General features: G+C 44.3%; 1 protein-coding gene and 1 long non-coding RNA gene across 2 annotated transcripts in view; one reads left to right on the forward strand and one right to left on the reverse strand.

The window, feature by feature from the left end:
* tacr1a (tachykinin receptor 1a) overlaps positions 1-3,267 on the reverse strand; it is a 207,851-nt gene extending 204,584 nt beyond the window's left edge. The window contains exon 1 of the mRNA XM_051950708.1: positions 2,526-3,267. Coding sequence (XP_051806668.1) covers positions 2,526-2,929 — 404 coding nt within the window. The 5' untranslated portion in view covers positions 2,930-3,267. The remainder of the gene's footprint in view (positions 1-2,525) is intronic.
* Positions 3,268-3,329: 62 nt separating this feature from the next.
* Positions 3,330-16,266, forward strand: LOC127534751 (uncharacterized). Its single transcript, XR_007943121.1, has 4 exons — positions 3,330-3,432; positions 15,303-15,354; positions 15,669-15,765; positions 15,892-16,266. It is a non-coding gene; the product is annotated as an uncharacterized LOC127534751 (long non-coding RNA).
* Positions 16,267-27,432: the final 11,166 nt, after the last annotated feature.

Consider the following 27,432-nt stretch of genomic DNA (forward strand, 5'->3'; position numbering starts at 1 on the left):
ACAATATCAAAGGAGTAGAGATAGAAAATTGCATTTTTGAAAGAACCCGACGAACCTGGATGCAGCTCTAGCAGATATTTCTATAAAGCATCTGCGCCATCACACTGTAGTCAGCACTTGGCTGTACTGACGATCTGCAAATCACACAGACCAAGAGCATCATAGGAATGACTGCAACAATAATGCAGATGACAACAAAAGTCTTATCAGCTGCCGTACAATGCTTCAACCCCTCCAGTGTGATCCCACAGATTTTTTCTTTTTGACAGAAATTATTTCCTGTGTACAAGTAGGAACTCTTAAGCTCACACAGAAAGCTGTGAATGAAAAGGCAGAGACAAAATCATAACTGGTGGATAAACAGCAAGGAGAGATGGCTCCAAGAGATGGGTTCCAGTGGGCAAATCGGTTTCACCTCTGCGACTATCTGAAATACCATTTGTCCTGCAGCTGCTGTGGTAAAATGCCTTCCGCGTAAATTTAATGCTTTGCTACAAGGATTTTATGAACATCTTTGTGTTATGCGGACAGGGGTCAGGGAGATGTAACCAGATTTCTGCATCCCCTGAATGGAAAATTTTCTTGAATAGCAAACCAGTAATGAGTGGAGTAAACGCAGATGGTGTGTGGCCTATTGCTATCGTAATCTCCTTTATTCATCTCAGCTGCTTTTCCACTACAGCTTTTACCAAAAGGTCAAATTCGCGGACTTCCATCTGAAATAGAGAATTACAGGCAATTTTCTCCTGCAATACAACAGCTACAAACGTGATCGGCCTCAGGCAAGCTGGATAAAGGTATGCGTGGTTACAGTAGGAAGTGGCTCTGTTTTAACAAACAGAGCATACACACACACACACACACATTGTGTTTTCCTATCATTGTGGGGATCTACCATTGACTCCCATTCATATCTAACCCCTAACCCTTACCCTAACCCTAACCCTAACCTTAACCCAGGCCAAAACAATGCCTAACCCTAAAGAAACGTTTTTGCACTTTTAGTTTTTTCAGTAACAACAACATGGCCAAGAAAACACTGTTTCCCCTCATGGTGACCCAAATGAGGTCCCCACAAATGACATTTCTTTTGGTTTTCCTATGGTTGTGGGGACATTAGGTCCCCACAACAATAGCCACCACCTGATCACACACACACACACACAGAGAGAGAGAGAGAGAGAGATGCACACGCACGCATACAGTTACCTAGAGAAAAATGCACTTACACATACACCACCGTTCAAAAGTTTGGGTTCCTTAGAAATGTCCTCATTTTTGAAAGAAAAGCTCTTTTTTTAAATGAAGATAACAATAAATTAATTTGACATTGTTAATGTCATATAAATGACTATTCTAACTGGAAACGACTGATTTTTAATGGAATATCTACATAGGGGTACAGAGGAACATTTCCAGCAACCATCACTCCTGTGTTCTAATGCTACATTGTGTTAGCTAATTTTGTTGAAAAGCTGATTGATGATTAGAAACCCTTGTGCAATTATGTTAGCACATGAATTAAAGAGTGAGTTTTCCGGAAAAACATGAAATTGTCTGGGTGACTGCAAACTTTTGAAGGGTAGTGTAGATACTGAACAATTTTGTATGAACAGTCACACATACACACAGACATGCATGCACACCCAGAAAAAAAGACCATTCAACAAAACACACACTTGTAATCAGTAATACACACACACATTGATGAATAGGGCTCGAACACACAAGAATGTTCCCTGAGAGGAAGCCTCAGATACGAAGATATAAATCTTATATCTAAAAATATTTTCAGTAAAAGCAGTGCAAACTGTTACTAAAACAAAAGAAAAGTACGTTCGGCATAAGCACAGAAACCCATGTACAATTATAGGCTGCTTTTAGCAACAGCTTCATTTCAGTTTATCTTACAAGGACTTGATCCAGAAGGCAATGAACCATTAACCACAACAGTGTTCATGGCTCATTCCACCTACTCACATAAAAAGCACTTCTTTCAACATATGGAAGTAAAAAGTTGAAGAAATAGTGAGCTTCACATTACTGCCAGTGGGTGCACTTTTGCAGTAACTACAAAACAAAAATCAATGATGACAAAAGTTGGCAGTTACATTTTGGAACTACCTTTTCTTTCACAAAGCACTGAGATTCAATCATCATCACAACATGACAGCTTGTTTTTCATCTTCTACCCCAAAATCATCTCTGATGGATTCTTTTAAGTGTTTGGAGTTGTAATTTTCTCTCTTTTTCTGGGTTTTCTTTGAGCAACGCTTAAATATTGTCATAATATTCCTGTATCTTGTTCATTTTTCACTGAAAAAATAGAGACATTTTGATCAATCTGGTGCAGTTTTAAAGAGCACTTCTGAAGTATCCATACATATGAACTGTATAGTGAATGGGTGGATTATAAAAGAAAATCTTCAGTTTTCAGTGCGCTTTTCAATACATGGTGACCTACCACACGTTTGTCAGTTCTGGTGTACTTTTACAACAGATTGGCAGTGAAAGCAGCAGCTCACCTGTCCAGAGCGATAGCAGTCATTGAGTAGATGCTGGCAAACACAGCCGCGATCGGGAAGAAGTTGTGGAAGCGGCAGTAGACCAGTCCAAAGTACCACTCGTTGTGCACTGCGTAGGTGAAGTTGATCACTGTGTTGAAGGCGGACATTGAGGCTTCGGCGAACGCCAGGTTGAGCAGAAAATAGTTGGTGACTGTCCTCATGCGTTTATGAGCCGTGATAATCCAGATCACTGTCACATTGCCCACAACGGACACGATAACTATACCACTGTACGCAATAGCCCAGAGGACGATTCTCCAAACTGGCTGCACAAACTGGTTCCAGTACACGGTCCCGTTATTGGTGTCGTTGGAGGTAGTGGTCCAATTTGGCACATTGGTGGTATTGAAAAAAAGATCCATTTTGCTGTTTACGACCGAAGGTGTCTCTAAACCACTGGATTTGGACGTAATCAACTTTACTACAAAGGATTCCGGTGCCAAATGTCTAGTCAACAATGCAAAGTTTCAGAAAGCTTCGCTGCCTCACGCTATTTTGGAAGTGTGCATTTCTAGTGCCGACTTGATACTTTGCTGTCGCGGAAATAACAGATTCAAAATTACTTGAAAAGTACTCGAAGTGGAAATATTATTTTTTATGTTTTCCACTTTTCGCCTTGCGTAAAAAACGGAAACGCGCCTTTACGCGCACTGCAGCAGCAGCACAAGTGTAGGCTCCTCTAACTGCTCTCACGCAAGACAAAGCTGTGCTCCGTTCTCTCTCTCTCTCTCTCTCCGTCACTGCGCTTCCTCCTCCTCCTCTGCTCAAAATGAGCATCCACACAGCAGCTTATGGAGCGAGCTGCTGCTCAGCCATCCAATAGGCATGTCGCAGACTCTGTAATTCTGATTATGGATTAGCCCAGGTGAGTTATTCATTCCATCCCATTCAGACCGCACCCGGAAGCCAATAGGATTGCCATGCCTAAATACTTCTTATGTGATTTGATTTGCTCGTAATTCCTTTAGGCAATAACAAACAGAAAAGCAGATGCACGGATGAGCGACAGGCACATGAATAATAATAATAATGATAATCTAAATAATCAAACAAAAGATCTAATAATAATATTTTGGGGATACGATTAATTAAATTAGAAAATAATCTATCTACGAATTCTTTTTCAGAAAATTCTTAGTCTAAATGTGAGGAGGTGTCACACTGTTTCTCCATTCACTGCCCCCTCTTGTGGCCTCTCAGTCTGAACTTGGTGTCTGGAGATCTTTTCCATTGCAGGATGTGAACATGTCAATGAAAGAGCTGAACTACAGCCTTAACATGCTTCAACAGGCTGCTTCACAATATGGTCTTGTGTTATAATATAGCATTCTCCAGTACCCAGTAATGTAATTAATTCATAATACTGCACCCCTGTGTCCATGAGCATAATGGCATATGGAATAAAAATAACAAAATGATTATACTTAAATTGCAAACTTTTTTAAGATAATGTGTCACCACAGTGTTTAATGATCAGTAAACAGATGGTTGTTCTAACTTTGCATCTGCACAGTAAGCACCAGTGGATCTCTGCAGTAGAGAGCAATCATGTCGAGCAGATTTTCCTCAGGAGAATGTACTCTTTCTATATTTTACCAGCCCTGTTTATGTCTGCATGGAAGAGCAATAGGAGAGGATGGATTATTAGGAGTGCAACTTCGTGGCTCACCACTGGACACTTGATGGCACTTAAAAACTGAAGAGTGTAAAGGTCAATGAACCGGGATGGAGGAGTTTTATTGCTGTGAAAGTAACCATTTTAATCAAGTGTTAATCTTCTGTTAGTTTAGGCAATTAATGCCTGGAGTGAAAAAGCAGCTTGATTCCTAAATAGATGTGATGGATTCTAGCAGCATGGCTCTATAGCATTATCAATCTGTTACTTGGTTATACACACGTGGACAAAATTGTTGGTACCCCTCAGTTAAAGAAGGAAAAACCCACAATTTTCACTGAAATCACTTGAAACTCACAAAAGTAACAATAAATAAAAATTTATTGAAAATTAAATAATCAAAAACAGCCATTACTTTTGAATTGTTGATTAACATAATTATTTAAAAAAACAAACTAATGAAACAGGCCTGGACAAAAATGATGGTACCTCTATAAAAGATTGAAAACTATTTGACCAGAGTGACATGATTAACTCAGGTGTGTCATTTAATTGACATCACAGGTGTTTCCAAACTCATAATCAGTCGGTCTGCCTATTTAAAGGGAGACAAGTAGTCACCCTGCTGTTTGGTGAAAAGGTGTGTACCACACTGAACATGGACAACAGAAAGCGAAGGAGAGAATTGTCCCAGGACATCCGAAAAAAAATGATAGACAAACATCTTAAAGGTAAAGGCTATAAGACCATCTCTAAACAGCTTGAAGTTCCTGTGACAACAGTGGCTCATATTATTCAGAAGTTCAAGACCCACGGGACAGTAGCCAACCTCCCTGGACGTGGCCGCAAGAGGAAAATTGATGACAAATTGAAGAGACGGATCGTTGGAATTGTATCCAAAGAGCCCAGAGCAACCTCCAAAGAAATTAAAGGTGAACTCCAAGGCCAAGGTACATCAGTGTCAGATCGCACCATTCGTCGTTGTTTGAGCCAAAGTGGACTTCATGGGAGACGACCAAGGAGGACACCACTGCTGAAAAAAACTCATAAAAAAGCCAGACTGGAATTTGCAAAAATGCATGTTGACAAGCCACAAAGCTTCTGGGAGAATGTCCTTTGGACAGATGAGACCAAACTGGAGCTTTTTGGTAAGGCACATCAACTCTATGTTCATAGACTCAAAAACCAAGCATACGAAGAAAAGAACACTGTCCCTACGGTGAAACATGGAGGAGGCTCAGTAATGTTTTGGGGCTGCTTTGCTGCATCTGGCACAGGGTGTCTTGAAAGTGTACAAGGTACGATGAAATCTGAAGACTATCAAGGCATTCTGGAGAGAAATGTGCTGCCTAGTGTCAGAAAGCTTGGTCTCAGTCGCAGGTCATGGGTCTTCCAACAGGACAACGATCCAAAACACACAGCCAAAAACACCCAAGAATGGCTGAGAGAAAAGCGTTGGACTATTCTAAAGTGGCCTTCTATGAGCCCAGATCTGAATCCCATTGAACATATGTGGAAGGAGCAGAAACATGCCATTTGGAGAAGACACCCATCAAACCTGAGACAACTGGAGCTGTTTGCTCATGAGGAGTGGGCCAAAATACCTGTTGACAGCTGCAGAACGCTCACTGACAAATACAGAAATCGTTTAATTGCAGTGATTGCCTCAAAAGGTTGTGCAACAAAATATTAAGTTATGGGTACCATCATTTTTGTCCAGCCCTATTTCATTGGTTTGTTTTTTTAAATAATTATGTTAATCAACAATTCAAAAGTGATGGCTGATTTTGATTATTTAATTTTCAATACATTTTTATTTATTGTTACTTTTGTGAGTTTCAAGTGATTTCAGTGAGAATTGTGGGTTTTTCCTTCTTTAACTGAGGGGTACCAACAATTTTGTCCACGTGTGTATGTGACTTTCATTGAGATTGAAATACCTTTAACTATCGGATGGATTGAAATGACATTTTGTACTGACATCCATGGTCCACAGAGGATTAATTCTGCTGACTTTGGTGATACCCTGACCACTCTGCAAGCACCACCGCAAGTTTGTCATTATTTTTGGGGCGTTAATGTCTTGATGGTTTGACTACTGAATAAGCTGATATTGCATTTGGTACATGACTACAAAATCTCATGTTAGTCTCTCTTATATTTTGGTTTAGGATCAAAATTCAGTAAAACCACTAACATTTCTACGAGCCTCAGTTGTGTTCTGCATTTAATGCTATTCAGTTAACGTGGTACATAAATTGTGAACATAGTAAGTAGTATACCTCTTAAACATCAGGATGTAAGTACTGAGCATTGTGATACCGGTATGTGAATGCATTTAGCTCAAAGCACTACTGTGCCTAAGTACAGCCTCACAGAGCTGTCAGCACGGCTTTGTCACGGCTCTAGGAGTCTGGACCCGAGCAGAGAGTCACACGACCAGGGCTGGGTAGAATGAAACGATTTTATTGTGGAGAATGAGTAAGGGAGGTGGGTGACTCCTTAGCAGTCGGAGGCAGACGAAGGAGGGAAGCCGGCGGGGAGACAGACGCAGGACGAGTGGAGCCGGGAGTCCAGGGGAAAAAGAAGTAAGCCGAATGGTTTCTGAGGGTGTCCCAAGGAGACAGGGCAGGTGAGAGCCCGGACAGCTGGAGTCTGGGCAGAGCAGAGATACAGAGACGTTAAAACCTCCAATTTTGCAACGTACCTTTGAAGTGGCTAGAAAGTACTGACTGGTAAGTCAAGTTTGACGATCTGGCAGGGTGTGAAAGGTTCAGCCGGTCTTTATTGCAGCAGGTGTAATCTTGGCGATGAGTTTCAGCTGTCCGGGTCTCATTGGGAGGCTAATCACCTGAGTGGAGACAGCTGAGAGTCGCACCCCACTCAGGTACAGCGCTGGGGAGAGAGAAGAGAGAGAGAGAGAGAGAGGGAGAGCAGAGCAACAGAGCAAAGTAGACAGCGGGAGACAGATAGGATAGGGTGTTTGGATGCCAGATGGGGAGGCCAACAGGCGCCCCACGGAACCAGTCAGGGCGAGAACCCACGGCGACCAAGGAGCAGCCTGGGACACGCTGGGGAACTCGGGGGACTCCGAGGGACTGAAGGGACTAAAAGGACAGGAGGGATGGGAGGGAAGGACGGGAAGGAAGGACCGGAGGGACAGAAAGGACTGGAGGGACAGAAAGGACTGGAAGGACTGAAAGGATCGGAGGGACAGGAGGGACAGAAAGGACTGAAAAGACTGGAAGGACTGAAAGGACCGGAGGGACTAGAGGGACTTAGGGACTGGAGGGACTGGAGGGACTGAAAGGACGACAAGGACAGGTATGGGGTGAAATTACTGCCAAAACCTCACAAACACAAAAAAATGTGTTTTATTGACAGCCAATGATTCACAAACAAACTCAGTGTGTTTTGCAAAAGCAAAATGTCATTCACAACTAATGCACTTAAGTTTGTTCATCAAAAAAATGCTCCACAAATTTAAATATATATATATATATATATATATATATATATATATATATGCACTTACATTAAAATATCCTTCAAGTGCAAAATAAAATCTTTCAAGTACAAAACAAAATCATTCAAGTTAATTGTTTTTGTTCCGAGTACAAAAAAACAATTCTGCAAGTAGGAGAAACAATTCTGCAGGTAGGAGAAACAATTCTGCAAGTAGGAGAAACAACTGGCTCCCCGTCGTCACGTGGCTTTTGGCAGTAACTTTGCACCTTGCTGATTTGCATCCGCAGGACTTAGGATTTATTCACAAATGCCAGTGCACGTTCCGAGAACTGTTGTGTAATTTGCATGGCACAACAGCAGGTGGCACTGTTGATGCTGTTTAACGCATAGCACCATGCACCATCGACTAAGGCCAGGACCGGGACCGAGTCAGTCAGTCCATTGACATAATAAAGAGTAGACGCCGCTCGGGGTGCTACGCAGTGAGAAATACGGCCGCTATCTTGGTCCGGTCACCTGCTCCCCTCAGCGCTGTTTGACAGTGCATGGGTTCAGTCAATTTCCGCCTGAAATTTCTACTGAAGATGTATGGAAAGTAAATTGAATGCTGTCCTTGAACTGTTTGGAGTACAGGCATGGTTGGGGTCTCCTTTGAAAGCTGACAACCTGAATTTTCACCCAGTGCAGTCAGAATTACTCTAGGTGCTACTGGCACAGAGTTACACACGTGGACAAAATTGTTGGTACCCCTCAGTTAAAGAAGGAAAAACCCACAATTCTCACTGAAATCACTTGAAACTCACAAAAGTAACAATAAATAAAAATTTATTGAAAATTAAATAATCAAAAACAGCCATTACTTTTGAATTGTTGATTAACGTAATTATTTAAAAAAACAAACTAATGAAACAGGCCTGGACAAAAATGATGGTACCTCTATAAAAGATTGAAAACTATTTGACCAGAGTGACATGATTAACTCAGGTGTGTCATTTAATTGACATCACAGGTGTTTCCAAACTCATAATCAGTCAGTCTGCCTATTTAAAGGGAGACAAGTAGTCACCCTGCTGTTTGGTGAAAAGGTGTGTACCACACTGAACATGGACAACAGAAAGCGAAGGAGAGAATTGTCCCAGGACATCCGAAAAAAAAATTATAGACAAACATCTTAAAGGTAAAGGCTATAAGACCATCTCTAAACAGCTTGAAGTTCCTGTGACAACAGTGGCTCATATTATTCAGAAGTTCAAGACCCACGGGACAGTAGCCAACCTCCCTGGACGTGGCCGCAAGAGGAAAATTGATGACAAATTGAAGAGACGGATCGTTGGAATTGTATCCAAAGAGCCCAGAGCAACCTCCAAAGAAATTAAAGGTGAACTCCAAGGCCAAGGTACATCAGTGTCAGATCGCACCATTCGTCGTTGTTTGAGCCAAAGTGGACTTCATGGGACACGACCAAGGAGGACACCACTGCTGAAAAAAACTCATAAAAAAGCCAGACTGGAATTTGCAAAAATGCATGTTGACAAGCCACAAAGCTTCTGGGAGAATGTCCTTTGGACAGATGAGACCAAACTGGAGCTTTTTGGTAAGGCACATCAACTCTATGTTCATAGACTCAAAAACCAAGCACACGAAGAAAAGAACACTGTCCCTACGGTGAAACATGGAGGAGGCTCAGTAATGTTTTGGGGCTGCTTTGCTGCATCTGGCACAGGGTGTCTTGAAAGTGTGCAAGGTACGATGAAATCTGAAGACTATCAAGGCATTCTGGAGAGAAATGTGCTGCCTAGTGTCAGAAAGCTTGGTCTCAGTCGCAGGTCATGGGTCTTCCAACAGGACAACGATCCAAAACACACAGCCAAAAACACCCAAGAATGGCTGAGAGAAAAGCGTTGGACTATTCTAAAGTGGCCTTCTATGAGCCCAGATCTGAATCCCATTGAACATATGTGGAAGGAGCTGAAACATGCCATTTGGAGAAGACGCCCATCAAACCTGAGACAACTGGAGCTGTTTGCTCATGAGGAGTGGGCCAAAATACCTGTTGACAGCTGCAGAACGCTCATTGACAAATACAGAAATCGTTTAATTGCAGTGATTGCCTCAAAAGGTTGTGCAACAAAATATTAAGTTATGGGTACCATCATTTTTGTCCAGCCCTATTTCATTAGTTTGTTTTTTTAAATAATTATGTTAATCAACAATTCAAAAGTGATGGCTGATTTTGATTATTTAATTTTCAATAAATTTTTATTTATTGTTACTTTTGTGAGTTTCAAGTGATTTCAGTGAGAATTGTGGGTTTTTCCTTCTTTAACTGAGGGGTACCAACAATTTTGTCCACGTGTGTATGTATGTTGGAACACACTGAATTACGATGAATTTTATTCTCGCCTAAATTTTTTCCCTAATAAAACACCTGAAAATTAGTGTGGCAGCACTGTGACAGCTTGAAACACAACAAGGCAACAGCCTGGGGTCTTACATAGTTCAGGACAAAATTTCAGAGCAATACTACAAGAAATGAGTGTTTCACACATGTTTTTGTACTAATATGCCCCGGCGCTGTCAATTTTGGACACCCTCTGTACATCCTCTGCACTCCCTGGGCAAAAATGGTTTATGTTCGATTTTCAGCCTGTTTTCACATTACTTTCACTCCAAAAACTCATAAAAAACTCAAAAACGGCACTTCAGAGCGGCTCTAGTGTGGATCGGAGAGACTGGCAGGCAGAGACAGAGAGGCTCGTGCTGCGCTGCGCCGGAGCCGATGTGTGAAGAGTCACAGAACCCTGCTGGCAGAGGCTCTATTTATATCCTGGTATTCAGCAAGCTTATTGGCTACCAGCCCTGTCAGTCAAACGTTTCCTCCGACGTGATTTGCTCAGAATTTAGTTACAAAAAGAGGTAAATCCAAATTGGTCAGTCTCGGCTATGGTTGGCCGTTTAGGGCTTGTAGACAGGCCAGAGTCACTTGATTGGTTGAAACGCGGTGTAAACATAAAGGAAAGACTTCAGTCCCCATTTTGAGTCCAAGAGCACATGGATATCGAGCTGAATAAAATTATGGGAATAAATACAGTGATTATGAAACGCGCAGCGCCACCACGCGCCGCGTGTGCGCACACGGAGCCGAGCTATTTGTGGATTATTTACTTATTTCTAGACATGTTTTGGACAAAATATTATACTTGCTAGTATTGTCTGGATGACTACTCTTGGATTATGGCCGGTTTTTGTGGATTATTTTCATCGTTGACCGGTAAATGAGCGTCCAAAGGTGAGTTATGCCCTTTATGTGTCCCTTTAAATTTTGTTGTTTGTTGGAGAAATGTGTTTATATTACCCGCTGTGGTAATCACATCTGAAAGTGGTTTATACATGAGAATCTAAGCTTTCTATCGGTGTATAGTGTTTGAATCATCGCGTTGGCAGTGTCGTTCTATTTTGAAAAACGCAGATATCAAAACGGCCGGTGAACTTAAACGGGTTAATCCATCTTAACTCTGAATATTAAACTGATTTTCATGCGTTTTTTATTTTTATTTTTTGCTGCAAACGTAGTCGCTCAGCTAGCAGCTCGGCTAGCGAAAAGTATGGGGCAGCTGGCCCCGCGTCAAAGTCCGCCATAACGTGCTTTTGCCCCACACTGACCGGCTAAGATAGTCTCAATGAGTGTCCCACAACATACTAGAGATGAAAAGTGAACGAAAACCTCCACATTACCTGGCGATCGCTCTTTGTTGTGGTCTGTATCCAAATCTCAGGACGCTAGAAACCAAATCTCGTTGCTGCCCCATACTTTTCGCTAGCCGAGCTGCTAGCTGAGCTGCTAAGCTGCCTGCCTGGCTAAATACTGGAGCTATGTCGAAAATTCATTTCTCCATCACTCACATGTATGAAATTACATATGGAAACAGACCACAGGTTGAAAAAAAATGAATTTGAGTCCACACAATTTATCAATTCACACTGTAACGGATATGTAACGACGAACAATTTGGCAATATTGTACTGTGCAGTTGTATGTAGGATGTAGAGGGACGTGCAGATACCTAGCAAGGTGCTATGTATTTGCTTCCTTGTTGTCAAGCCATTGCAGCAAGTCACCGCCACTTCGGGACAAGTTCACGGAGAAACCGCTCCGTCCATTTATATTATATTGAGCTATAGTCTTTGATTATCTCCGAGTGAAGCGAAGCTGGCTAATTGACCCAGTTTGACTGAAGTGACTGCAGTTGAAGTGACTGCCGCCACCAACAAGACGTATTTAGTGAGAAACAAAATATGTGGTTAAGTTAGCTCGATGGGTTAGTGTGACGAACAGGGCCGTCCGTCACGTATGTTTGCGCCTTGCACACGACACTTTATATATTCACTTAGCGTTTTAATGCACCCAACACTTTGAGAAAGCTAATTGGTAAATAAATAATTTGCACACGATTGTCGGTTTTAAATATTTTATTAACCAAACATTTTTATTGAGGTTGCCCGTGGGGTCCGGTCCGGTGGCGTCACCTCGGGTGATGGCGGCGGCCGGGTCTGCGGAGGCAACATAACAATTTAGATTGGAATGTACAATATTGTGAGATAGTTTGAATTGGTTGTTCTCTTAGTGTGGTGTGCATGCGGTGCATGTATTGAGTGTCGTGGAGGGGTGGGTGTGTGAGTGAGTGGTCTGTGCAGTTAACCTACCGTTTCCTCTTGTGTCCAGGTGTGTCTAGCCAAAAGAGTCCCCGGGGAGCCAGACGTCCAAAAGACTGTTCCGGGCTGAACCAAGGGGAGGGATACGGAAGGGGTGGCTGCAATAGTTTTAACTTTATATTTTGTTGTTGGATTAAGTTTGGTGGTTTTAGTTGGGTTAGTTTGCATTAGCTATTTTTTGTTTACTTTATTCTGGGTTATGGTTTATGTTGGAGAGTTTTTAACTTAGTTTTAACAGCTAAGGACAAGGTGATTTACCTGCAGAGTTTTATTGGTTTATTCCTGTTGAGCAGAGCAGTATTAGAGGAGGCTTTTTCCCTCATTCGGGAGCTGTTCTGTGTGTTCTGCTGCTGGAGAAGCCACTGCTCCTGACCTCCAACGCACTTTAAGGCACTTGCACTTTTTGCACTTGCACTTTGATTACTTTGTATTTTTGCACATTTGGAAAATAAAGAGGAAAAAAAGAAAAGAAGTCGACCACTCAAATGCTGCCTCCGCCTGCCTTTGTACTGCTGTTCTTCCACTGCTCGAGCCGCTTGATCACAGTTAGCTCCGGCAGTGACAAAAATTACATGTACCCACGGAAGATCATTTAATTTTTCATCAACAATGACCACAAACTCACCTGTTGGTTGCTCATGGTGCATTGTACTGGGGCGTCTGACTGACTCGATCCCGGTCCTGGCCTTAGTCGATGGTGCATGGTGCTATGCGTTAAACGGCATCAACAGCGCCACCTGCTGTTGTGCCATGCAAATTACACAACAGTTCTCGGAACGTGCACTGGCATTTGTGAATAAATCCTAAGTCCTGCGGATGCGAATCAGCAAGGTGCAAAGTTACTGCCAAAAGCCACGTGATGTCGGGGAGCCAATTGTTTCTCCTATTTGCAGAATTGTTTCTCCTACCTGCAGAATTGTTTCTTCTACTTGCAGAATTGTTTTTGTACTCAGAAAAAAAATTGAACTTGAAAGATTTTGTTTTGTATTTGTTTGGATGCCAGATGGGGAGGACAGGGGGTGAGAAGGGAGCTCTGACAGTCTTAGTCGTTTCGAAACATATCAGCAATAATTTAAGAGATTAATGTTGAAACTGAATTGAATACATCTTTGTGTGCAAACATAATACAGGCTGCTGGTTCTGAATTCTCTAGAGCTTCCATTTTACATTTATAACCTTCAATTTGAGCTTAATACAGATTTTTGTATATATGTGTGATCAGGTGGTAAACAGAGGCAATTAAATGAATGAAATGGCCTCTTATAGATATGTTTTATTTTATTTATTTTAGGTGTGTTGTGCTATAGGTTTTGTGAAACACATTTCGTTGTGCAGATTCAATTATATGTTAATAAACTTGGAAACAAAGAACCCCCATCAATTGAATTTGAAGTTTTGGTGTCTGATTTAACCCAGCTTCATATGCTTTTATTTTCTGAGGAATAAGTTGCCTGTACAACATTCACCTCTTCTTCAACTATCTGTATATTACTGTTTTCAAAATCACTTTTGCTTTGGGAAACAACTACAACTACCTCCAAGCAACAACCTGCTTGATGAAAAGTTAAAATCTTGACAAAGATTTGGACTGTGCATTGAGGCAGAGCTGCTTGTTTTTGTCTTAAAGGACAGATGTTCAAAAGAGCTTGCAGCAGGAGAGGAGATGACAGATATTTTAATATCCTTCCTCTAAATGGCAAGAACATCGCCACCCCGCCCTACAGGATGAGGTTCATCAATGTATGAGTATCCTGTGGGTGTGGTCTGGTTTAATAAGAAATAGTCCATGGGTTTGTGCCAGGTTTTAGTAATTTGGGTTTATTGTCCATGATGAGCTCATTTAAGATGAGGCTTTTATTGTTCAGGGATCGAGCATTGAGCAGAGCCAGTTTCAGGTTACATTGCTTATGGATCGGTTGGGAGGACAATGGAAGCATACGGAGATTGGATGGGTTCACGTGCTGTTTGTTGTGATAAGGTAATGCAGAACCTCAAGGAGACCACAGTGAAGGGATGGAGTTTGGTGATGAGAAGTGATATGAAAACATGCGACCAGAACCTCTTTGAGGACCGCATGATGTACGGAGAATGCCGGCATGTTTGAGAGTGTCCATATAATCCGGGCGGAGGTGATTGTTGAGTTGACGGAGAGTTGAGGAGGAGTAGACCAACAGCATGATCCTGTTGGAGGTGCTAGCATGGAGCTAATGCTAGCTCAAAGCCAGAAGCTGTGTCTGCACTTCTCTCTGAAGCCAGACAGCCTGTCAAGCAGCTGGGACAGGCTTTTATCCACCCGGCCGAAGTCCCGGTAGATGTGTTCGGTGCAGTCTGATGTGCAGATGAAGGTCTGGTGTTGGAGAAGGCCAGCTCTCGAGTCTGCTGCAGGATCTGAGCCCACTCCTCCGCCAGCTAGATCCAGATCTTGAATTGCAGGCTTTTCCACAACAAGGTGCTGCCTACTTGACATTAATACATAACAAGTCTGCATCAAAGCAACAGCTCACAGTACAATGGATGAGAGCTGTGAAGAGAGAGGCAGAAAATACTTGAGTGTCAAAGATGCATACTTCATGTGTAAATTATGGCCTCGGTGCATGACAAAAAAAAAAAAGTCTTTGTTCTTTTTCCAGTGTTACTTCAATAGAGACCTACGGTGATTCTGTGTGTGGGATTATGTGTCTGCAATGTTTCCAACCAAAAATTTTAATTGACCTTCTTCAGCTTTATGGTATCTTTGTAGTTGTGGCTTTAACTGTGAAGCTTGGTAATGCACTGACTATGCATGCATTCATAAGAATGCATTATTATTCTGGTAATCAGCAGCATTCCTGTGAGCTTAAGAATGGAGTAGAAATTTGTGCTTTAAATGATGGAAAAAGGCTGATAACATCTGGAAGGTCCAGGCCATTCACAGAATTCAATTTTTTCTCTTTCTAAAGCACCTTTGATGACAATCCTGTCGACATTCAGCTCTATCAAGCATCTTACTGAGTGAGTGATTGACAGCCACTGTCATGGTCCTGGCTGTGCCTTTCTGCCTCATGTTGTGTTTCTCATGTTTTTGTTCTTTCCTCTATGTTTCATGTGGCTTCCCTGTTTGTCTTCTTTCTATGCTTGTCTGTGTGTGTCTGGGTGTGGTGACCTGCTCTCCTCCTGCTTGCAATCTTCTGACTCGCCAGAGACTCACCCATCACTCAACCCATTTCAGTATTTAAACTCCAGCTGTATCATCTCTGCAGTTCTTTGCTTACTGCTCCCAAATGTTTTTGAAGATCAGTCTAACATCGTACCTCCTTGTGCCTCAGATTCCTGGATCTTTCCTCACCCAACCAAGCGTCTTCAACCAGCATTGAGCCACCTACCTTCAGAATACACCATACTTAGCTCCTTCTGTCTAAAGGGGTCAGTCAGCCACACACTCCTTCATGATTCCTATTCAAGTCAGCGTCTCCACACTAACTCACCTACCATGGATCCTTCTCAAGTAACTACTTTAAACTGTTGCTGTGTCTTGTCTTCTGCTTTTAGGTATAGAAAACACACAACCCGTAAAAGCCCTGAGACAGACTGGCGACCTGTCCAGGGTGTCACCTGCCTTCGCCCGAGTCAGCTGGGATAGGCCCCAGCACCCCCCGCGACCCAAGTGAGGATTAAGCGGTGTACAGAGAATGGATGGATGGATGGACAACCCGTAATAACCAGCTCAGGACTAGTCTCACATAACCAGACTAACCTCTCCCGTGCTAAGTCACAAAAGTCTGTGCTAAGCCCAGGATGTAGTGATGGTGTACCTGCAAAATAGGGAAAGGGAAATTATTTTGTTGGAACATTAGCATGCAGTGAGGTGAGCACTGTCATTAAATATGCCAAAAAAATGTATAAAAAGTAAATAAAAAAATTACTATGGTCATTTCACTTCTGTTTTTCAAACCAACACATGCAATATAACTTCTGTACACCACAAAATATGTGCAATTACCTTCTTAGGATATCCAATCCATTTTAACATTTTATTTTTTACAGAAAATGCTTATTTTATAATGTGTGCTCATTTTATTTTCACAATTTATATTTGTAGTTTTTTTATTGCTGATGCTCTTACTTTTTTCTTAATTTTTTTCCTATATACAGTGCCTTGTGAAAGTATTCGGCCCCCTTGAACTTTTCAACCTTTCGCCACATTTTCAGGCTTCAAACAGCTTCATCATCACAACATAAAAATATAAAATTCTAATTTTTTTGTCACGAATCAACAACAAGTGGGACACAATCGTGAAGTGGAATGAAATTTATTGGATATTTTAAACTTTTTTAACAAATAAAAACCTGAAAAGTGGGGCTTGCAATATTATTCGGCCCCTTGCATTAATACTTTGTAGCGCCACCTTTTGCTGCAGTTACAGCTGCAAGTCGCTTGGGGTATGTCTCTATCAGTTTTGCACATCGAGAGACTGAAATTCTTGCCCATTCTTCCTTGCAAAACAGCTGGAGCTCAGTGAGGTTGGATGGAGAGCGTTTGTGAACAGCAGTCTTGAGCTCTGCCCACAGATTCTCGATTGGATTCAGGTCTGGACTTTGACTTGGCCATTCTAACACCTGGATACGTTTATTTGTCAACCATTCCATTGTAGATTTGGCTTTATGTTTTAGATCATTGTCCTGTTGGAAGATAAATCTCCGTCCCAGTCTCAGGTCTTTTGCAGACTCCAACAGGTTTTCTTCCAGAATGGTCCTGTATTTGGCTCCATTCATCTTCCCATCAATTTTAACCATCTTCCCTGTCCCTGCTGAAGAAAAGCAGGCCCAAACCATGAGGCTGCCACCACCATGTTTGACAGTGGGGATGGTGTGTTCAGGGTGATGAGCTGTGTTGCTTTTACGCCAAACATATCGTTTTGCATTGTGGCCAAAAAGTTCCATTTTGGTTTCATCTGACCAGAGCACCTTCTTCCACATGTTTGGTGTGTCTCCCAGGTGGCTTGTGGCAAACTTCAAACGAGACTTTTTCTGGATATCTTTGAGAAATGGCTTTCTTCTTGCCACTCTTCCATAAAGGCCAGATTTGTGCAGTGTACGACTGATTGTTGTCCTATGGACAGACTCTTCACCTCAGCTGTAGATCTCTGCTGTTCATCCAGAGTGATCATGGGCCTCTTGGCTGCATCTCTGATCAGTCTTCTCCTTGTTCCAGGTGAAAGTTTAGAGGGACGGCCGGGTCTTGGTAGATTTGCAGTGGTCTGATACTCCTTCCATTTCAATATGATTGCTTGCACAGTGCTCCTTGAGATGTTTAAAGCTTGGGAAATCTTTTTGTATCCAAATCCGGCTTTAAATTTCTCCACAACAGTATCTCGGACCTGCCTGGTGTGTTCCTTGGTCTTCATGATGCTCTCTGCACTTTAAACAGAACCCTGAGACTATCACAGAGCAGGTGCATTTATACGGAGACTCGATTACACACAGGTGGATTCTATTTATCATCATCAGTCATTTAGGACAACATTGGATCATTCAGAGATCCTCACTGAACTTCTGGAGTGAGTTTGCTGCACTGAAAGTAAAGGGGCCGAATAATATTGCACACCCCACTTTTCAGTTTTTTATTTGTTAAAAAAGTATAAAATATCCAATAAATTTCATTCCACTTCACGATTGTGTCCCAATTGTTGTTGATTCTTGACAAAAAATTAAAATTTTATATCTTTATGTTTGAAGCCTGAAATGTGGCGAAAGGTTGAAAAGTTCAAGGGGGCCGAATACTTTCACAAGGCACTGTATATAACAGATTCAAGATAGCACACAACGAATTGCAATGTACCTGTACTGCAATGTACTCGTGCAAATGCCATTAAAACTCTATTCTAAACTAATTTAAATTATCTGTTCAAACTGCCCTGGTAACTGCCATCATCTCCCATCCCCCAAACCACATCTGTCCTTCCTTTCTGACCTTTCTGTTTTTCTGACCCTGTCACGGATTGGGGTGTAGAACCCAAGCAGCAGGCACAGACAGGTGGGTGAGATTAATAATGATTTAATGGAAAAGAATATATGAACAGACAAATTCTTAAATAAGGAGGCAGCTGGGAAACAACGGGGGAAGAAAACAAACTAAACTAAACTAAGGGCAGACCCGAAGGCTGAGTTAAACTAAACATAAAACAAAACTAAATTACGGGGTTAGGGAGACTCACGGATTGTCCAGGGTTTTGAAGGCGGAAGCGGGCATAACGGATGGAGCCGATGGAGAGAATGTGGCGGGGGCAGGGAAACAGGCAAATAGTCCAAAGGGGAGACAACCAGGAGAGTCCAGGAAGCGGCGTGCAGGAGACGGTGAATAGAGTGCAGGGTAAAGCGGAGTGATGAGTGGCATGGAAGATGAAGTAATGAACCGGAATCGAGCTGCGTATGCAGCCAGGTTTTATACGACACTGATCATTCATTCACACCGGCTGTGCACTCAGCACAGCCGCTCGTCATTACGCTGAAGAGCTGGCTCGTTGGAGCAAGCGGGGCGTGACAGACCCAGCTTTGTGCCATATCACCATCCATTCTCCTCCTAAGAGATTTCAACATCCACATCGACAACACCAACTGTAAATATGCCATAGAATTTCTGGAACTTCTGCAATGCCTAAACTTCACTCAACATATCAACTTCCTCACCCACAGCCTTCGTGTCACGTTTTTTAGGACTGGACCCAAGCAGAGAACCACGCTACCGAGCCAGAGATGAAATGAAAGGAGTTTTATTGTCGGGAGGGAAAAATGGCAGTGGGTGAGGAGCCGGGGTGCGTTCTGGAGGGAGTGAGGCGTGGATCTGGTTCTAGAGGGTGGGAGCCAGGGATCGGCGGCTGTCATGGGTTCCGGGGGGCAACAGAGTGTGGCGGCGGATGGCAGATGGATCCCTGGCAGCTGGGGAAGAAGGTGGAGGACGTGGAACCAGGGAGGAGGAGGACGCCGGAGGGAGAGAGGAGTCAGACGCTGACAATCCGGGATGGCGTGGGAAACGAACCGGGTCCAGAGATGCCAGGTGGATCCGGGGGACACCAGGAGGGGGGAAGCCAGGAGGGGGTCCAGAGGGGAACACGGTGTCGGTAGGGTCCAGGGAGGGGATCAGACGAAGCACGGCAGGCGGGGGTCGAGACAGCTGGTTTCGGACTTCGAGTACAACAATCTGGCGGAGAATGGAGGGATGAACCGGTCTTCTTATTGCTGTGGGTGTAATTACTGAGATCGGTTCCACCTGTCCAGACTCCGGGAAAGCGGATGATTACCAGAGTGGAGGCAGCCATGTGGCTGCACTCCCTTCAGTGCATCGCTGGAGAGAGGGAGAGAGAGAGAGAATGCGAGAGGGAGAGAAAAAGGGGGGAGACAGATGGGAAAAGGGTTTTTGGATGCCAGGTGGGGAGGACGGGGGTGAGGAGGGAGCCCTGACAGTACCCCCTCCTCAACGAGTGCCTCCTGGTGCCCCACGAGGCCGGTCCGTTTGGGCACGGTGTAAATCTCGGATCAGGGAGCGATCCAGGATCCGACTCTTGGGGACCCAGGTTCGTTCCTCAGGGCCATAGCCCTCCCAGTCCACCAGATAATGTAGGTCCCTACCCCGGCAGCGGACTTCCAGAAGGCGAGAGACGGTGTATATGGGATCACCATCCAGAAGCCGGGGGGGTGGGGGTGCCAGAACGGGAGGGGCCAGCGGGCTTTCCTGAACCGGCTTAACCTGAGAAACATGGAATGTGGGGTGAATTTTCATGGATGAGGGGAGTCGGAGGCGAACTGCGGAGGGGTTGATGATTTTGATAATCTCGAAGGGACAGATGAACCGGGGGGACAATTTCTTAGAGGTGGCATGGAGGGGCAAATCTTTGGCTCGTAGCCAGACCTGTTGGCCGGGTGCGTAGATCGGCGCCTCGGACCGGTGTCGGTTGGCCTGGTCCTGAGTCCGGTGGGATGTTCGGAGGAGGGCAGCACGGGCCTGACGCCAGGTGCGGGGGCACCGACGGAGATGGGCCTCCACCGATGGCACAGCAATCTCCCCCTCCCGGTCCGGGAAAAGCAGCGGTTGGTAACCGTAGGCACAGTGAAACGGGGACAGGCCGGTGGCGGCGCTGGGGAGGGTGTTGTGGGCGTATTCCACCCAGGGGGGCTGGGAGCTCCAGGAGCTGGGGTTCTTCAATGTTATGCACTGGAGGGTGGCCTCCATCTCCTGGTTCAGCCGCTCCGTTTGGCCGTTACTCTGCGGGTGGAAACCGGAGGATAGGCTGACCTTGGCCCCAAGTGTGGAGCAGAACACTCGCCAGACCTGTGATGTGAACTGAGGTCCACAGTCAGAGAAAATATCAAGGGGAATGCCATGTGCGTGAAAAACGTGGGACACTAGGAGGTTGGCCATCTCTCGGGCTGAAGGGAGTTTGGGTAATGGAATGAAGTGGCCGTATTTCGAGAAGCGATCTATGATGGTAAGGATGGTGGTCATTCCACGGGACGGGGGCAGGCCAGTCGCGAAGTCCAGGGTGATGTGGGACCAAGATCGCCGGGGTAGGGGTAGGGGATAGAGAAGCCCAGGGATGGGCTGGTTCAAAGTCTTATTTTGGACGCAGACGGAGCAGGCTGAGATGTAATCCTGGCAGTCGCGGTTCATGGATGGCCACCAGAACCTCCGGCGGAGAACCGCCAACGTCCTGGACACCCCTGGGTGGCACGACAACTGACTGGAGTGGGCCCAACGGAGGACGTCCGAGCGAACGGCCTCCAGGATGAACAGCGTTCCTGGGGGACCAGCCTCGGGAAAAACCTGATTCCGTTGTGCTCAGCGGACAGTGGTCTCAATGTCCCACGTGAGGCAAGCCAGGTGGCAGGGGGACAGGATGGGTTCTGGGTTTTCAGGAGAGCTTTCCTTGGAGTTAATATGAGATAAGGCGTCAGGTTTGCCATTACAGGTTCCGGGGCGATTGGACAGAGTGAAGTGGAATCGGTCAAAGAATAGTGTCCACCTGGCTTGCCTGGGGTTCAGTCTTTTGGCTGTTTGCAGATACTGCAGGTTCTTATGGTCGGTCCACACCAGGAACGGCTGCTCGGCCCCCTCCAGCCAGTGCCTCCACTCCTCCAGCGCCAGCTTCATGGCAAGGAGCTCACGGTTACCAATGTCATAATTTCTCTCGGCCGGGGAGAGCTTGCGGGAAAAAGAAGGCACAAAGGTGGGGCTTGTCATCTCCGCCGGCGCGCTGCGACAGCACTGCCCTCACCCCGGTGTCCGAGGCGTCGACCTCGACGATGAACTGACGGCTTGGGTCCGACTGAACGAGGATGGGGGCTGAGGTGAAACGTGATTTGAGAGTTTGGAAGGCGGCGTGCGCGACGGGGAACCAGAGGAATTTGTGGGAGGTGGATGTGAGAGCGGTCAGGGGGGCTGCAATTTGACTGTAGTTTTGGATGAAGCGGCGGTAGAAGTTGGCGAAGCCCAGGAACCGCTGGAGCTGTTTGCGGTCCCCTGGCTCCGGCCAATCCTCCACCGCCGCTATTTTGGCCGGATCCATCCTGATCTTCCCCGCAGCGATGATGTAACCCAGGAAGGGCACTGTCAACAAGTGGAATGCACACTCCTCCGCTTTCACGAATAAGCGGTATTCGAGAAGGCGCTCTAACACCTTCCTGACGTGTCAGCGGTGCTCCTCCAGGCTGCAGGAGAAGATCAGGATGTCATCTAGGTAGACAAAGACTAACCGGTTCAGGAAATCCCGCAGGATGTCGTTAACGAGATGCTGGAAGACGGCGGGGGAGTTGGTTAGGCCAAACGGCATCACTAAATACTCGAAATGCCCCAGGGGAGTGTTAAAGTCTGTCTTCCATTCATCTCCCTCCCAAATCCGGACCAGGTGGCACGCATTGCGGAGGTCTAATTTGGAGAATATGGTAGCCCCGTGTAAGGGGGTAAAAGTCGAATCTATGAGGGGGAGTGAGTATTTATTCCAGATGGTGATTTTATTCAGCCCCCGGTAGTCCACGCAGGGCCGCAGTTCGCCGTCCTTCTTACCCACAAAGAAGAACCCCGCCCCGACCGGGGACGTAGAGGGGCGGGGTGCCCAGGGACTCTCTGATGTACTCTTCCATGGCAGTTCGTTCAGGTTTTGACAGGTTATAGAGCCTTCCGCTGGGTAGGGGGGCATCCTTCAGTAGGTCTATGGCACAGTCATAGGGAGTGGCCGTCTTGTAACTGGAAGGTTGCCGGTTCGATCCTCGGCCCGCCCTCTGTTTAGTTTAGTTTAATTTCTCCTTCCTGTTGTCTTCCTCCTGCCTCAGTTATTAAGAGTTTTCTGTTATATTTTTATTGTATTAAATCATTTTTTGCATCATTCACCTGTCTGTGCCTGCTGCTTGGGTTCTCACCTCAGGAAATCGTGACACCAAGAGATGGTTGTGCGTGAAAATCCCAGTAGATCAGCAGTTTCTGAAATACTCAGACCAGCAAGTCTGGCACCAACAACCATTCCACATTCAAAGTCTCTTAAATCCTCTTTCTTCTCCATTATGATGCTCAGTTTGAACTTCAGCAAGTTGTTTTGACTGCATCTACATGCCTAAATGCATTGAATTGTTACTGTGTGGTTGACTGATTAGCTATTTGTGTTAACAAGCAATTGAACAAGTGTATCTAATAAAGTGGCCGGTGAGTATATGTATCTCTTCATTTGAATAGTAATCTTTTGAATGACACCATTCTTTCATACTTCACCGTACATGTCTGTTAAGCAAAAAGTAGACATTGATGCAGTCTGTACTTTATGACCACATTCTGCATCTTTGTGAACTGAATTCTACATGAATATATACTGTATGTGATAATGAACACTGTACTGTTCATCTGTCAGAGATCATAAAACACAATGGTAGGTTATAGCAAAACAAAAGATTGGTGATACAGTCATGTCACACATCAGGTTTAGTTGACATTGCTTTATAATCACAGCCCTGGGGCAACATTTTTTCAATAATGCCTGTTGCCTTGATTCCTCCCACCTTCTGTTTCTCGCCTCCTCTGCTCACACCACTGGTGGGAGAGATGAAGATGTGAGGAGAGGAGTTGAGGAAAGAATAGAGGATGTACAAACTGGAAATGAGATAGAGGGAATTACAACCAAAAAAAATCTGTGTACACAAAAACCAGTGAAAACTAATGCAGCTACAGTCATTATCCCACGCTGTTTCACGCTATCTTGACTTGCTTGTTTTGTTTGTGGGAAACAGACACACACTGACCCAACTAGAATAAACAAATGGAGAAGGACAAGCAGAAGAGACCTGTTAAACAGTAGCAGAGACTCACTGATTGGGTAAAAAGTAATAATAATTTTGCAAACTTTTTTATTAAATACTTTTGATTAATGGGCTAAATGCTCCAGACCGCTTTGTCACTGTTATGAACTGGGGGAGGGTGAACAGTTTCAAAAGGAGGGACTCGCATGCATTAACATGCACTAAATTCACTAATATGCACAGGGGACATAGCACAGAGAAGCTTGGATTACAGCACACAGAGAGACAGTGCAACTTTATTCTCTGCCAAGTGTCATGATCCCAAGCAGCAGGCAAGAAACAGGCAGGCGGGTGAATTAATAACGAGTTTTAATAATAAAGCAAAATCACTACCAACGGGAGGCGCAGGGAATTTAACAGAACATGGAAACTAAAACTAAACTAACAGTGACGGTTCTATGGCAGTGGTGGGGGTTTACTAAACTAAAAACGGGGAGAGGTGACTCACGAATGTGTCCAGGGGGGATTGGAGATGAGGTGGGGAGCAGAGCCGAGGGAGCCGATGGTGGGGACGTGGCGGAGAAGCAGGCAGACCGGGAGCAGGTGGAGGAACGATGAGTAAACGAGGAATTCCGGGGTGAGAAGCAGACGGGGTAATCCATATAGAAACAGAGTACAGACGGAGGTAGTGCGTGAGACGGAATGCAGCGTCTAGTGCAGAGTGCAGTTGCATGGAGGATTGAGGGAATGAACCAGCAATGGAAGCCTAGGAGAGCCAGGCTTTTATGCTGCGCTTGATTGGAGATTTGCGCCGGCTGTGATGGAAAGCAGCTGCTACATCAATGGTATATTAATGTTCTTAATCGTGTATATTGCACCTTTAATGGTGGCATCTGCTCAAAGATCTACTACTGTAGATTTTAAAAACAGACACACAAAAAAATCATTGACCAGCATACTTTTCAGCCAGTAAAAGTTGAAGGATTTGCAAATGACTGAAAAATGTAGAAGCGTCAGTATGAACTTTTTCACTATGGGTGTTTTGCCTAGGTCAATATTTCCCTGAATGACCAAAACATGCTAACTAAAAATGCCATGCTCTGAAGATTATTCCATTATAGTTGGTGTTCAATCATGGCAACTCTGCTCCTCCCACACAGGGACACTGCTTTTCTCTCGGGGGAAGCTTTAATATCCTCTGGACTGTTCTCTTCATCCCAGCTGTCAGAGTACCATGGTGGAGAGCTTTAAGAAGAGGCAAAACCAGAATACCAGCCTCGACTACACACAGCAGTTTAATATTCCCCTTCTTTTTGCCACATTTCCAGCTGCATTCACATTGCAGTGCACACCTATAACCATGAAATTACCATGCTTCCCTCAATAACCTTAACCTCCAAGGCAACTATGCACCATGACAAATTTATTCAAATGCATAATACTCTACATTCAGTGCACTGAAACTTAATAATTAGATTTGGCTGTAAATAAATGAGTGATTACCTGTAATTGTATACAAATGAACATTTACTCGCTGAGCACGTCTCTTTGTGCATCTGAATGTCTTTCTGTTAATGAATCATGTGTCATGTTTCCATTTCAGCTATTACAGTTATTGCGACCTTTCCAGAAGTTACAAATGTTTACCACCTTCATTTAGCTTGTTAACATGCCATCATTTCTAAATAGCATTAAAATGAATTATAGTCCCAATTTTAGTGCTGGCCCCTATAGCAGTTTCTGGGCTTTGAATATTCAGCCCCTATTAATGACGAGATTCGTTTTGGTCTGAAACGTCCGCAAAAGGTGGGGGTGCGCCAAGACGTGCAACAATTTGTAGTTTTTCACAAGTTTGAAGTTTAGATGTTAAGTTAATTTCCCCAACAGAACCGTATGCCAGATGTGAGTACTTCAAAGACTGTCAGACACTTTAGAGTTAGAAAATCCATTTTGTTTTTACAGTTGCTTCCTCTGGTAAATGCTGGAGTGTCGGCAATGTTCATTGAACATAAAACTCTTTTCAAACTCATTGGCAAGTTTTGGGTTTCAGAGATTCATCAGGGGTGTGAAGGAGAATTTTACGCTGCTAATTTATGATTAAAATGTCGTTTCAAATGTAAGAGTTTGATAGATCCAATCACAGCTAACAAAAAAACAAGTTTGTCTCAGGTGTTGCCAGTGCAGCTCATCATGATAACAGGTTGTTTACTTTGCAGCTCTTGATGAAATAATTCAGTCCAATCAGCATGTGCTCCTGTTACTGACACTGAAAGATATTTTGCTTCTTCTATCATCAGGTACTGCAGCGATTTTTTCCACACTCTCGGGAAAATGTCAGGCTGTCATATCTGATTTTCAGAGATAAAGAAAAGGAAGCATTGCGTTAGTTTCCATCTCCTGTCACAGCTGCTAACACCTTCGTACACCAATTGTTGAGGTAGGAAGGGACATGAGCCTGTCTCTCTGGTAAAGAGGAGCAGCAGAAGACCAAAATATGACAGCTGCTTCTTTGTCCGAATATGTGGTAATGATGATAGGTTTAGATTGACTATTAACTCTGTACTTCATCAGTGAAAAACAACTGGTAGTAAACTCTATATTTTATCTTCTTCTGAATTTTACTTTGAATGAAATCATTACTTTGTAGCTGTCAAGACACACCTAAACATAGTACATTGTTCAGTTTATTTTCAGAACTAATCCATTTTGGATTCCCCTCAATCCTTCTTCTCATCTTCTCCATCGTCCAACTCTTGATTCCACTCAGGCCTTTGACCACAGTTATGATTGCATGATTCAAGCAGTGCAGCCAAGACAGAAACATTTTAGGTCCCAAAGGGTAAAATGCTGATGGAAATTTTGTGAGCCACTGACAAAGACCGACAACTGATGCCACTGATTTGAAGTGCCAGATGGTACGAATCCTCACAGAAGAAACTAGACGAGCCCTCAGTAGATGGCAGAACCACGTCCATGCATGATACTCCTTATCAATTTTGATCATCCTACATATATCCCTTCCTATATAAATGATGCAATATGCAAGAAATGTGCTAAGTGACCCCTGTGACCTTGACCTTGATCTGCTGACCTCTAACTCCACAACTGAGCTGGGGATCTTAGACCGATCTTCAGTGCCAAGTTTGATTATCCTGACTTCAGCACTTACAGAGATATCTGAACGGACATACACACACACACACACATACATATTTACCCAGCCAGCCAGATACCGAAGTGAATGCAGTAACCCCGCTGACGCACACGTCAGGTGTGGTTAATGAAAAGTATGATGCTAACCAGATTGATGATTAACCATCTGTCTGAATATAGTTGGCCAGAAACCCTGAGGCTTTGCTCTTATAATATTAGGTGGCAAAGTCATTGCTGGAAGTTTTATTTCTCTCCCTATTTATGAAAGCAGGTACATTACAACACCATCACGATGTTGGATTCAGGGTGAAACGGCATGAAGCTTTGAGCATACAGAGTCTCTGTGTTTTCCTTTCTCGATGTGGCCGGATGGTTTCTCCCTCCTAGCCACTGTGTGGCACTGTGCTATTTCAATCGTCGCTGTGACAGCGGGGTGGTATCCGGCGCCGCTGCATATATATACACAGGTGGGTGGTTTCACCTCAGTCTCATGCTTTCTCTTGAGCTCTCCCCGTGGTGGTAACTGCAGCCGAGCGGGCTGGATCTGGCGTGATCAATCGGGACGCACATAATATCATCGGTACAGGTAATGGGCTTTTCCCCCTTCCCTTTTATGTGATGTGCAGCGCATTTAGTGACAGCCTGCTTTACTTTGTTTAG

The sequence above is a fragment of the Acanthochromis polyacanthus genome, chromosome 7, assembly GCF_021347895.1.
Source record: "Acanthochromis polyacanthus isolate Apoly-LR-REF ecotype Palm Island chromosome 7, KAUST_Apoly_ChrSc, whole genome shotgun sequence".
Classification (NCBI taxonomy): Eukaryota; Metazoa; Chordata; class Actinopteri; family Pomacentridae; genus Acanthochromis; species Acanthochromis polyacanthus.